This window comes from Mytilus trossulus, chromosome 8, assembly GCF_036588685.1.
Source record: "Mytilus trossulus isolate FHL-02 chromosome 8, PNRI_Mtr1.1.1.hap1, whole genome shotgun sequence".
NCBI classification, from domain to species: Eukaryota; Metazoa; Mollusca; class Bivalvia; order Mytilida; family Mytilidae; genus Mytilus; species Mytilus trossulus.
Window position 1 is genome coordinate 60371291 of NC_086380.1, and position 14413 is coordinate 60385703.

General features: G+C 32.9%; 1 protein-coding gene across 1 annotated transcript; it reads right to left on the reverse strand.

Moving 5' to 3' along the window:
- Nucleotides 1–2609: 2609 nt before the first annotated feature.
- LOC134727835 (fibrinogen-like protein 1) lies at nt 2610–13423 on the reverse strand. The gene is made up of 3 exons (XM_063592227.1): nt 13396–13423; nt 12694–12810; nt 2610–2833 (listed from the first exon to the last, which is right to left on the reverse strand). The coding sequence occupies exons 1-3, from the start codon at nt 13421–13423 to the stop codon at nt 2610–2612; spliced, it is 369 nt and encodes a 122-aa protein (XP_063448297.1).
- Nucleotides 13424–14413: the final 990 nt, after the last annotated feature.

Here is a 14413-nt window from a genome sequence, read left to right on the forward strand (position 1 = left end):
AAGAACAATTTCGATCTACCGCCATTTGCAAAAAAACTTTACTGTTCCTTTGACGCCTTTTATAGCTGACTATGCGGTATGGGATTTGCTCATTGATGAAGGTCGTACGGTAACCTATAGTTGTTAATTTCTGTGTCATTTGGTCTCTTGTGAAGAGTTGTCCCATTGGCAATCATACCACATCTTCTATTTATATACACCACTGCCCAATGTTAGGGGAAGGTTGGGCGCTCACATTCTGTATGTGCATGTCCCAAGTCAGGAGCCTGTTATTCAGTGGTTGTCCTTTGTTGCTGTGTTACATTTTCGTTGTTCGTTTATTATTTTGCCATTAATTATTCTGAATTGAATTGTTTTACATTAGTCAATTAGGGACTTTTTATTGCTGACTATGCGCTAACGGCTTTACTTATTGTTGAAGGCTGGACAATACCAATACCATCTATCTGATCAGGGGTGTACTGGTTTTTCATAAAGGGATATCACACATGTACAATCAGTTAAATTATACATTTCCAATCAGTGTCACTTGAGAGTGAATTGTAAACATTATCCATTTGAAAATAATTGTCATCTACTAACTAGTCAAAATATTTATCAGAGAGGTTGGAATACATCGTCAAGATAGAAATAATTTTGAAATTTCGAACGATCGTAAACAGCTTTTCATATTCTTTTCGCAACATGAAAGATCTGTAAACAAGCACATAGACACATCTATTGATCATATCTATATCTATATAATATAAAACTTAAGTAATTCATTGTGAAAAACACAACATTTCATATCACAGGGGAAAATAGGAAAAGGGAGCTTGACATGACTTATTGAGGTGAAAAATTGAGTAGTATTACTGCTATGTGATTGGTATTATAAAAAGGCTTGTTAAGGTTTATGTTCTATCAAACTTGTATATATCAAAACTTCTTAGTATTAGTTGTTTCACTATTTTACTGTAGGTAATATATATATAAAATGTAATATACTTTGACAGAAGGTAAGATTGAAAAAAAATTTAACATACATTTAAAAATCGTCCAATTCACTCAATTAATCTGTTCACATGATATTAAAGTTTGATGTCAAATAAAAGCTGGTACATAACTCTTTCATCTGAAACCAATTTGTTGATGACATCTTTATTCGGGTGTTTATCATAAGCGTTCCCATGTTTGAAAATGAAAAAGAAAAAAATCCGAAAGTCACACTTTAACGCGATTTAACAAAACAATGTACCGTGGGAAAACTCTACGACAGGGCTAAAATGAAAGTATGATGTTTACTCTATCTTCATGTGGATTTTCAGCCTGGAGGTATTTCGGAACATTAAACTCTTTAAATATGCGACTTTTTCACGATTTGTCACTCCACTAAATGCACGAATGACGCAGATGAACAAAACTATAAATTGACATATTGAAGCAAAACCTTCGGATAAACCATAACAAAGTCTTATGTAGGACAATGTTTTTAATTTCAAAAAGGAAGATCAAATATCACGACGATCTAAATCGGAGTCATAATACATTATTAAAATATTTCATCAAAGATACCAGGCTTACAATTTGGTAAATAATGTGAATAAAAGATCACCAAACTCTTCATTTCTTACCTTAAACAATTTGATACAACATGATATATAGAAGAGGGCCGAAAGATACCAAAGGGACAGTCAAACTCATAAATCTAAAACAAACTGACAACGCCATGGCAAAAAATGAAAAAGACAAACAGACAAACAATAGTACACATGACGCAACATAGAAAAACTAAAGAATAAACAACACGAACCCCACCGAAAACTAGGTGTGATATCATGTGCTCCTGAAGGGTAAGCAGATCCTGCTCCACACGTGGCACCGTCGTGTTTCTTATGTGATAACAAATCCGGTAAATAGTCTAATTCGGTAGGTCACATTCATGAAAGGGAAGGGGATTGTAGTAACGACGTAAGGAACATATCCGATATCATTTGTGAAACGGTTATTCCATAACGGTCAACCAACTCGTGATGACGTCCGTAAAATTAACGAAGGGATGATTTCTACTTCACTATTTGGAACTCTTGGTTTAATAGCTTCCTTGTGAGCAGCAACCCTCTATCAAGAAAATCATGATAGGAAATGCAAGCACGGGAATATCGTATCAATTGGGAGATATATACCCCGTATGCAGGTGCTGCTGGAATGTTGCTACTTAGAAATGGAAAGTTCACAATTGGAAAGCTGAAATCATCTCTTTTGTCGTAAAGTTTTGTTTTCAACCGACCCTCATTGTCAACTTCTAGATGTAAGTCAAGATATGAAGCCGACTTAACTGTATCTGTAGTATCCTTTATCTCTAGTTCGATGGAATAGATGCGTTCCACATAGTCACCAAACTTATAATATGTCATAAATAACACCAAAAAAAAATCAATAACTAAATTATTCAACATTGGATATGTCAACTAAGTAAAATAAATTTATAAAAAAGTCTACCTTTTCTTCTAAAAAGAACTCAGTTCTTCGTGTATTATTTAATTCATATGCACAATTCGGATTAAATTTTTGTCATGGTCGCATATAAAAATGATTAAACTTGTTTTATTTTCACTCCTGAGAGAATATTACGACAGTTTCCAAGCTTCCCAGTATATCCCGTCATTTTCAATCATTCCACCATTGTAATACTTCCCATTTAGGTTGCCCTCAGTACACAAGTTGAACCACCAACCAGCATGTTCTATCTCTCCACAATTTTTATGGGATGATCCATCATTGTCCCTATCCCATGTTGAGAACCCATATCCATTTGGTGGATATGTTACATCTGGTGCAGTAAGACTGTCTCCTAAGATTGAAACTTGTGATAATATTGATGGTGATTATTGCCAATTAATTTGTTTTAACACAGGCATTATATTACCAATGTTATTTTAACTGATCGGGTGGAGCTTATGTTTTAATTTGCATTAGGACAATCTATTTGAAGATGTGTGTGATAAGGATGATTGCCGTCATACTTATTATCGAATTCTAATCACCTATCGGTGTCATCAAACGCATATACAAAAGAACTGAGTGAATGATATGGAACAAATAACGGGACACTTCATTGATGGGTTTATCCCTAAACTCCTGTTTGTAGGTGGACTGGTCTAAAATAAGCGAACTTCTTAAACCCCGCCCATTCAAGTGAAATAAATCTAATAATACTTTGTGTAGTTCGATAGAGAATTGTAATGTTTTGACTTAAATATAAATACATACCTTGGCAACTGAAATGTTTTCCTTTTGCGGGAAATGTTTAACAGAATCGGATCTCAAACCCTTTATAATATTTATATATAAAGGAAACAATATTTCTATATGTAGAAATTCTTTTTGTCGGCTAATAACATTGTCATTCTATTAGACCATTCATTTCTTTAGTTCAAAGTAGAACGTTTCCGACAAAAAAAAATATCAATAAGATTAAATGAATATATGAACACAATAAAGATAAATAAATAATTAAAAAAATCTCTGAATAAATATCCTTCAAAGTAAGGGTCTCGTGATAATATATTTTACATTACTACGAGACAAAATGCCCTTCAGATAAACTTTTGGTGTGCAATTCGCATTTTGTTCAAACGTGTACGTGCTAGATTTTCATGATTTCATCCACAATAGTAAGATTATATTTTCCTTTTCCTATAACATGTATAAGCTTGCCTTGCCAAACGGGAAAAACGTAAGAGCTATTATCCTCTTTTGGTTTTTGATTTTGCCATTTTATAAAGGACTTTCCGTTTTAACTTCCATTACTGTTCGTTTTTTTACCCGTTTTTGGCGACCGTCGTCTATCGTTTTCGCTGACCTAAAGATTTAAAGGGAAATTCCGCGATTTTTTACTTATCATCTAATTATGTTCATCTTAAAATAAAAAACACATTTGCAAAGTTTTAAATTTATATTCCTTCTAATAACGGAGAAAATCAAGTATTTGTAACTTTTTTGGTTGAATTCTCGAGTGGGTCGTTACGTTTTAGCCCGATTTGTTGAATTCTGGGAAAAAAATAAAATCTGTTTAAATCTTATAGCTTATCGACAATAGACGTCATTAAAAGCGCACAGCTGACGAATGGTCGTAGTTATTAACCACAATATAAGAATGATCGAAAATGAATATGCATGTACCGTTTTGTATTGATTGAATTAAACTCCTATAAAATTATCTCTATTAAATGTTTTCGAATAAATTTCATTAAATATTGTTGAGATTTTTTTCATAAAATATTTATTAAACATTTTTACTGATATTGTTTTGATAATCATTTCAATGCAACTAATGTGTGAGCAGAGTGTGTATATTATTTTGTAAAGGTCACTGTATATTTCTCGGCTTGAGGTCATTTCGTTTACCTTGTAGCTATGTAGCCGCAGTGTGAGTTCAAGCGTACACAGATATGAATGTTGTTATTTGGAAAGGATAAACAGAAAGTATTAGAAAGAGTATGCTGTATTTAATTTAATACACTAAGATTCAATACACGATGAGAATAAAGATACAATAATTAAATTGTGTAAATTAATTGAAAATAAAATTCAGATTCGTAATTCCGAAAGTGTATAAAAATAAAAGGAAACGATTTTTGATTACTTTCTTAGCGGCAATTGGCGTAAAGATTCAAATATGAAGTAAAACATAGTAGTTTTAATCTTTAATAAAAACAAAATGCAATATTACCCAATTTGATATACCGTTGCACATCTGTTTGATATCATTGACTTTACCGGAATTTCTTAACTTGTATTCAAATCTGACTGTGTTTAAATGCTAATAAAACTATCGCACTTTTAAAGTTTTTAATTGATAAAAAATACAACATAGAACATGCATGATTTTTTTTTTAGTTTCTTTTTAACGTTTCATTCTTACATAATTAAATTCATTTGACAATCATTTACACGAACTTTTTGTGAAAAGAATACCAATTATCTTAGCTAAGGCATTACTTTTTTTGAGGATTTTTGTACATCTTTTTTTTAAATTCTATGATAATATTTGTGCAATGTTGAACATGATAGCCGTCATTAATCCAAATAAGTAATACAGTAGTTGTAATAAAACTTATATCTTAGTCATGCATAACTGATATTGACGAATTTAGAATAGTTCGTCCATACATCGTTGTTCTTGAAACAATCATTATTAGTATACATGTACGTTTCCTGACGTATAAGCGCCATTTAGGATGAGCTCCAGAGAAGGCAGACTAGTAGCGTTTCGTTCGTTTGTTTGGTGGGAAAGGAGAGGAAATGCAACCACTTGTACAGATAAACGACAGAATTATCATACAAGCATTTATAGTCAACACAATCAGAAAGAGTTCCCATCGTTGGACGGGGAATATGAAGGCTTCCAGGAACGAACAAGTGACATGTCTAACTCTGAACAGTTAGAAAACGGACTATCGACATCGACCGCTTGTTCTTGATATTTGAAACTGCATGCATATATACGTATACGTTTATGGTAGTGATGAGTTCTTGCGTTTGACAAAAAATAAATTGCTTCATGGTTATATCTTGCCATACGTTTATATTGGTTTGTAAGTTGATTACTCAAAATCGTTATTTGAAAATCCTGTTTGTGAGATGTAGATTCATTTCAATACAGAAATTTCGTCTATATATATAAGTTTCACAGGTGTATAACACGGAGAAGCTCTGAAGGTACATTACTTCCATTTTGTTTGGGTGTGAACCATCGATGATTACAGCAATATCAAAGAATAAGATGATGATGGTAGAAAGAACTATGGGCGTCAAGTGGCAAATATTACATGCATATCGGACCATGAGTTGTCAATCTGTATGAAAATATTTCCAATACAACCATATTATTAAGAAGGATTGTTTACATGTTATACTCTCGTACTAGTATTACAGGGTTCTTATGGCGTTCACCTTTGACACACATCTTTTTAACGATGTTTAAAAAAAAGACAGAACCAATTTAATGTCATATTTCCCTATTTTTTTTAAATATAACTAAAAGTCTTTTATCCGACAAGAATATCCCTATTTAGCAGACAAGTAATTTATTCTTTTTTCTGTTATTGAATACCATGAAAGAAAATAAATCCCGAAATTAATTTGAAACTTTGATACTCAATAGTTTCCCGGCGAAATATTCACATCCCTTGGGGATAATTAGTTTCGTCCAGTGGCATATATATAACAATTGTGATGACGAATTCTTTCCTTTGTTCGAGAACAATCTTATTGAAATATAAATCTGTGATTTTACTATGTCCACAACTTCAGTGAACCAAAGCAAAAGTTATACATCGACCTGTATTTAAATCAAATTCGTTCTCTTCTTCTTCTTCTGGTATACAATAGTCTATCGACTTTCGATGATAACATACTGTTGGCAAACGTGGACTAGTCTATTTCAAAACTTTTACCCCAATTTATTCAAAATATATGTTTTTTTTCTTATGTTCAATGTATACTGAATTTTAATGTGCGTATTGTTATGCGTTTACTTTTCTACATTGGTTAGAGGTAGAGGGGGAGGGTTGAGATCTCACAAACATGTTTAACCCCGCCGCATTTTTGCGCCTGTCCCAAGTCAGGAGCCTCTGGCCTTTGTTAGTCTTGTATTATTTTAATTTGATTTTCTTGTGTACAATTTGGAAATTAGTATGGCGTTCATTATAACTGAACTAGTATATATTTGTTTAGGAGCCAGCTGAAGGACGCCTCCGGGTGCGGTAATTTCTCGCTACATTGAAGACCTGTTGGTTACCTTCTGCTGTTGTTTTTTTATTTGGTCGGGTTGTTGTCTCTTTGACACATTCCCCATTTCCATTCTCACTTTTATGTATATATTTTGTCTATCCCAAATTCACGTATTTGGTTTTGCTGTTATATTTGTTATTCTCGTGGTGTTTTGTCTGTTGCTTGGTCCGTTTCTGTGTGTGTTGCGTTTCGGTGTTGTTTCGTTGTTCTCCTCTTATATTTTATGCGTTTCCCTCGGTTTTAGTTTGTTACCCCGATTTTGTTTTTTGTCCATGGATTTATGAGTTTTGAACAGCGGTATACTACTGTTGCCTTTATTTAAATTGCGCTATAGTTCCGTAACTTTCTACCCAGTCGTATAAACGAATCGTCGACAAGTGCCTACATTTTTTTAAATCAATATTTCTGGTGTGTTCCAATCCGTCCTTCACTATTGACAATGAGTATATATTACATTTTCCCAAATTCACCCTTGGAAAAAATATTTAAATAGAATTTAATTTCATCAAATCTTATTTTTAGGGTATTATTTATATTTTTATGAATAATATTCTTTACACCAGAAATGTTATTTATAAACAAGCGTATGAGTTTAGTACTGACAAGTAAGACAGAGTTGTATATTATACATCTGATAGTTCAAAATGGAAAGTTATAAGTTATCGGCCGTGTACACTGATCAATACCTGCAGAAGTGAAACGATGCATGAACTTGCAAGCCCGACAGGAAATCGCTTGAATACCTGGACGTGTCACCTCACACCCCTCACAATACCTTTGGAAGTAATACCTTTAGCCATGCTGGTGGTCAGATGAGGGAAAATCAGAATTTATTTGAAAAAAGTTTATTACTTTAAAGAATTATGAACAAATTAGATTTTCGAAAACAATTTTCACGGAACATTTTTTTATGATTTCAACTTTGACTTTTTACCTAATTCCAATATCAACAGTTTAAAAACAACAGACCATGGTAATTTATAAAATTAAGAATATTTTCCGTATCAAGTTTGTTAGTCGGATAAAACAACCGTACGATTGACAAGATATCGACACGCAATTACGACTACATCGGTTACTGTAGTTTTGTTCCTTTGTGGTTTATAGACATATCGTTGTTATTATTCGGGAAAGAAGACAAAATGGCCGAACGCAGAGAATTGATACTCTAAATTTAAAATCGATGGTGATCGCTTATCTAGCAGAATAAAACTTTAATATCTATGAATTTGAGCATTTTTTTACAGAATGAACATAATATCAATTTTTGATTTTTTTCCGAAGTTTCCCTTTAACAAAATCAATTTTTTCTGAAACTTTTTTTTTTCAACGGGAAAAAAAAACATTGGTCACAAACATCCTTTAATGTTATCTTTTAAAATCTTCCCAATTAATAAGAATTCCATGAACATACACTAACACCAAGGCTAAAATAGATCAAAATGGTGGAATTGTCTGTTATCTTGGAAAGCGATAAAGATTCATTATTAATTGATAAAAACTTGGACCAATTAGAAAAATGCGGCCAACAACAATTAACACAGTACAATTCAGCATATGAAAAAAAATTACTAATAGCATAATGAATTGTAATACTTTTAGCAAAAATTGCATTGTTCTTTAATTCAACACTACGAGTGCACAACTTTTTGGAATTTTGGGTCCTCAATGCTCTTCAACTTTGTACTTGTTTGGCTTTATAACTATTTTGATCTGAGCGTCACTGATGCTTTTTATGTAGACGAAACGCGCGTCTGGCGTATTAAATCATAATCCTTGTACCTTTGATATCCATTTAAACCACTAGTTCGAGGCCACCGCTGGTGGACGTTTCGTCCCCGAGGGTATCACCAGCCCAGTAGTCAACACTTCGGTGTTGACATGAACTTCAATTGTATGGTCATTTGTATAAATTTCCTGTTTACAAAATTAAGAATTTTTCGAAATACTAAGGATTTTCATATCCCAAACATAGATTACTTTAGCCGTGTTTGACATAACTTTTTGAAATTTTTAGTCCTCAATGATCTTCAACTTTGTACTTCTTTGGTTTGATAACTATTTTGATCTGAGCGTCACTGGTGAGTCTTTTGTAGACAAACGGTCGTCTGGCGTATAAAATTATAAGCCTGGTACCTTTGATAAATATTGTTTACAACTATTGGGTATAAGCAAATGCTGATGGAGTTATTCTCCATGAGGGTATCAAAATTCCAGAAGTTTCTGTATCGACATGAATTATAAATTATATGATCATTCTTATTTTTTTTTAAATCTTTTTGAAATACTAAGTCTCATCTTTTTCAGGAATATAATACCTAATCTGTAGTTGGCAAAACTTTAAGGAGCTTGGGGTCCCAATTTAACTCTTCTTTATTTTGCATTTTTAATTGATGCTTTCATTTGAGCGTCACTGATGAGTCTTATGTAGATGAAACGCGCGTCTAACGTTCAAATATGTAATCCTGGTATGTATAATCTTTTTATGTACAGGTCACCTAAGATAAATCCCCCGTGTAAAATATTAAATATCTTGATTTTTTATAGCAAAAATCAAAGTTACGTAAAGTGTTATCAAAATTATCAATTGAACTAAATCTGTAAAGCTCTTCAATGGGAGTGGCCATAAACAGTTATTTTTTAAGAATATGGGAACAAGTTTGGTTTTTGGTGGGGTTCGTGTTGCTTAGTCTTTAATTTTCTAGGTTGTGTCTTCTGTACTATTATTTAAAATTGAGAACGGAAATGGGGAATTTGTCATAGCGACAACAACCCGACCATAGAGCAGACAACAGCCGAAGGCCACCAATGGGTCTTCAATGTAGCCAGAAACTCCCGCTACCTGAGGCGGTCTTCAGCTGGCCCCTTATAAATATGTATACTAGTACAGTGATAATGGACGTCACATTAAACTCCGAATTATACACAAGAAACTAAAATTAAAAATCATACAAGACTAACAAAGGCCAGAGGCTCCTGACTTGGGACAGGCGCAAAATTGCGGCGGGGTTAAACAGGTTTTTGATATCTCTGTCTGTTTGTCTTTTTATTTTTAGCTATTGCGTTGTCAGTTTATTTTCAATCTATGAGTTTGACTCTCCCTCTGTTATCTTTCGTCTCTCTTTTGTAACAAAAGGGGGTCAATTGTTGCCAATCGAATACATTCGAATCTTCTAATTTTGAAGTCGAAGGGAACGAATAAACGTGTTATTCTTATCTTAGGTTCGACTCTTCTGAGGTCGATTGTATCGTCGTTAATCTTGAATGCAAAAAATACGGTATGCGATAAGTGTGAACTAGGTATTTTGAAGAGTGTTCCTTTTCGATATGACACTTTTTGATTGTGTATTCAATATCTATAATTGTTGCTCCCTCATAATAATTTAAGAACAAATACAAAATATTCGTTGATAAAATCAATACACAAAAACCTTAGGATTCATCTAACTACGGCTCGGGTCATTTAAATGCGTTTTGTGTTTGTATTTCAGGTCAAATATGTTCAACACACTAATGTTCTGCTTGGACGATCAACAAAGATGTTGATTGCCGTTCCCCATAAACACATGATGAAAATGTCATTCCAACTGTTATACAACAAAGTATGTTAATACAGATTTAAATTCTTTTGGAAAGAATACATCTGATTTGAATTTTTATTATTAAGTCTGCATCTTACGAACCTCTAGACATCGGGGTAAATTGACATTTATTTTACAACGACGGGACGATTAGACTTGAATCAGATGTGGATACTAAGCAATTCCAATCAAGTACATATAATCTAAGACTCTAGATCTCTCATCTTGCAATAGTACTAAGCATTTGACTTTTTCTACACTTTACACAATTATTCCCCATTCCAAACTATAACAAGACAATTTGAAAGAATTGGTATTGCTTTCGTTCATAAAAAGAGAATGGCGAGCATAGATACCAATATCTTGTCTTGGGGAGAGATTAATCCTACTTTGTAAAGGATCACTCTGATTCAAACCAAAAATTATCTGAAACTGACATAATCAAGATGCTTGATTTTTTTATTGACAACATATTTGTTACGTTTGGAGGACGTGTTGTTAAACAGACTGTCGGCATTCTAATGGGAACAAATTGTGCTCCATCATCTTGCCGACTTGTTTCTTTATTAATATGAGGCTGACATCATACAGGAACTTGTTAGGAAGAAAGATTAGAAGTTAGCAATATCCTTTAACTTTACTTTCCGCTATATAGATGATGTTCTCTCACTTAATAATTCAAAATTCGGTGACTATGTTGAACTCATCTATCCCATCATACTAGAGATACAGGATACAGCAGATACAATTAAGTCCGTCTCATATCTTGACTTACATCTAAAAATTTACAGTGAGGGTCGATTGAAAACAAAACTTTACGACAAAAGAGATGATTTTACCTTCCCAATTGTGAATTTTACATTTCAATATTCCAGCCTACATACGGAGTATATATCTCCCAATTGATATGATATTCATGGGTATGTGTTTCCCATCATTGTTTCCTTGATAGAGGGTTTCTGATCACAAGGAAAATGTTAATAAAAGATTTCCAAATGTTTAATCTTAAGTTTTCTATGTTGTGTCTTGTAAAATAAAAAAAGACAGACAAATAATATGTGTACTATTATTTGTCTGTCTTTTTTTATTTTTTAGCCATGCCGTTGTCGGTTTATTTTCGATCTATGTGTTTGACTGTCCATCTCGTATCTTTCGCCACTCTTTTACATTTTCTCTACTTAATTGAGTTTTAAAATCAGCAGAGTTCGGCTCATAAAAGGGAAATATTTTAAAGGGACCGTTCAGTTACTTCGACACATCCGCGTTTTCGACACAAGTGAATTCAACACAACGATGTTCGACTTATGGTTCGGTTCGTTCACATCCTTAACTCTCAAATATTCGGCTTTGAGCGTTCGTGAATTAAGTAAACCCAGCAAGAAAAGCGCTTCAAACTCATGAAATTCATACGTGCTATTTTCAATTTTTATATCCTGTCGCTGACTTTAATAACATATGACAGTTTCGTGTTTATTTTTCAATTCAGGAACAACACGTAAAGAGATGTATACTAATTTTTGAACTTCCAATCATGTGTGTAATTGAAAGACGGTTGACGTATCTGTAAAACTAGTTAACAGCATTGTCAAGCACTAAGTAATTTAGAGATTCCGCTTTGTATATTCTTAAAGATGCCAATGCACGAATGACGAAGATGAACAAAACTATAAATTGACATTTCGAAGCAAAAAAAAACCTTTAGGATAAATCATAACAAAGTCTTGTGTAGAACAATGTTTTTAATTTCAAAACTGAAAATCAAATATCAAACATGCAATAAAACAAAGATAAGAAAGAGAAATGAATATACAGTCTTCAATTGAAATAACTGTCAATTAATGATATAACGACGATCTAAATCGGAGTCATAATACATTGTTAAAACATTTCATCAAAGATACCAGACTTACAATTTTTTAAATAATGTGAATAAAAGATCACCAAACTCTTCATTTCTTACTATTACCTTAAACAATATGATACAACATGATAACTAGCATATGTCATAAATAACTAAAACAAAATTCAATAACTAAATTATTTAACATTGATAAATCAACTGCGTAAAAGAAATTTATATAAAAAAGTGAACGTTTTCTTCTCAAAAGAACTCAGTTCTCCGTGTATCATTAATTTGTATGTTCAATCTGTATCTAATGTTTCCATCAGTCACTTATGAAATTTTTTTAAACTTGTTTTATTTTCATCGATACACTTCTTAGAGAATAGTGCGACAGTTTCCAAGCTTCCCAGTATATCCCGTCTTTCTCAATCATTCCACCATTGTAAAACTTCCCATTTAGATTGCCCTCAGTACACAAGTTGAACCACCAACCAGCATGTTCTATCTCTCCACAATTTATATTGGATGATCCATCATTGTCTCTATCCCATGTTGTGAACCCATATCCATTTGGTGGATATGATACCTCTTGTGCAGTAAGGCTATCTCCTGTAATAAAGTACAGTTAAATAAAATATACCTTGTAATGTATTCTTTTCTACATTTTACTTCATCACAAACGCTTTAACAAAAACCTTTTAAGAAGCCTTGTTGGCGAAGCCGTGTAAAAAATAAACAACAATCGTAAGACTGTTAACACTGATTTTTTTAGTAACAACCCGCTAAAGGTCGGTGCGGTCTTTTCTGATCGAAGTTTTTAAGATTAGGTCATTTTTTCCTCTCCGAAGTACCATGTTTTATTTCGACATCCTGACATCCACTTATACAAATTGGTAATATATCAAAGATTATTGAAAGAGGAGTTAAACACCAAACATCAAATAAAAAATTGAAAGCATAACAAGTATTACTCTATCAATACTTGAGGAGAGACGAACAAATTATGTATTAATGTATTGATTTATTAAGAGTATAGATCTTGGTTTAGGGAGATAACTTTGTAAATCAGTTGTAAATGCGTCTGTAAAATTCAAGTTTCATCTTTTTATTTTAAGCAATTACCTGAAACAGATTAGAAATAATCAATGTAACCTAGAAGCTTAAAATATATCTATGAAAATAGTTGACACAAACCATCTGTGGATTTAAAGATAATTTCCATTAATGAAGTTCTATCCCTTTATTATTTGCATGTTTTTTATCACTCTTGCGCTATATCGTTCATATCATTTTATTTTGATAGAGGAAGTCGGAGTGCCCAAAAAGAAAACTGACAACCCTAATCAATATGAATCAGAGTCAAACTCGTATCTGCCATGTGGCGGATTCGAACGTGATTCGAACGTATAACAGTCTAGTGTTCAGGATTTTGACTACTCAAACCACGTGGAAACTGGTGTAACAGTGAACACGATCTTCAGATAAAGAAATTGATGGTGATTTGGGTTGACTATTGAAGTGGGTTTTTTTTGTAATATTTTTTATGTTTCATGAAAGAAATCTAAAATTCGCATAAAATTATGAGATAACTGTATTGTATTCTAAGCTTGGCTTTCGTAAAACGTAAATTTTAGTGTCGCAAATGGAGTTTAACTAGCGATGCGTAACTGACATTTGCGGTATCAAAAAACGCTTACGAAGGCCAGGCTTAATATACAATACAGTTATCATCATTTTTATGCCACAAATAAAAAACAATTCCATTTAATAAAAATTTGTCTTAAAAGTGCCATAAAAGAAAAGTCCACAAAACTGTTGCATCTTGTTTACATCTGAAATAATGTGACGTCTGTAAAGAATTGCGCTAATATTTACCTACCTTTTTGCGGTACGGCCACTATCTTTGTGACGTCGCGTAATTGTTATACTTTATGTTGTATTGAATAGAAACGTATAATGGCAGACGTAGTTCTATCTTTAACGTCTTAGTTAGATTACGATCAAATACACAACGCAACGCAATAATCTACATTGGTGCCGTGACTTCAAACGGAGAGAATGGACATTAACCGATTAAAATCCATGAGAGCGGGGAACAAAGCAGCTGTAACAAAAGTTTTTAAAAAACTGGAGGAAGCCATCGGAGATTCACAAATAGACACGGAGGAAGTATCAACATTGCTCGAAGCAATTGAGAAGAAAAAGAAGACGT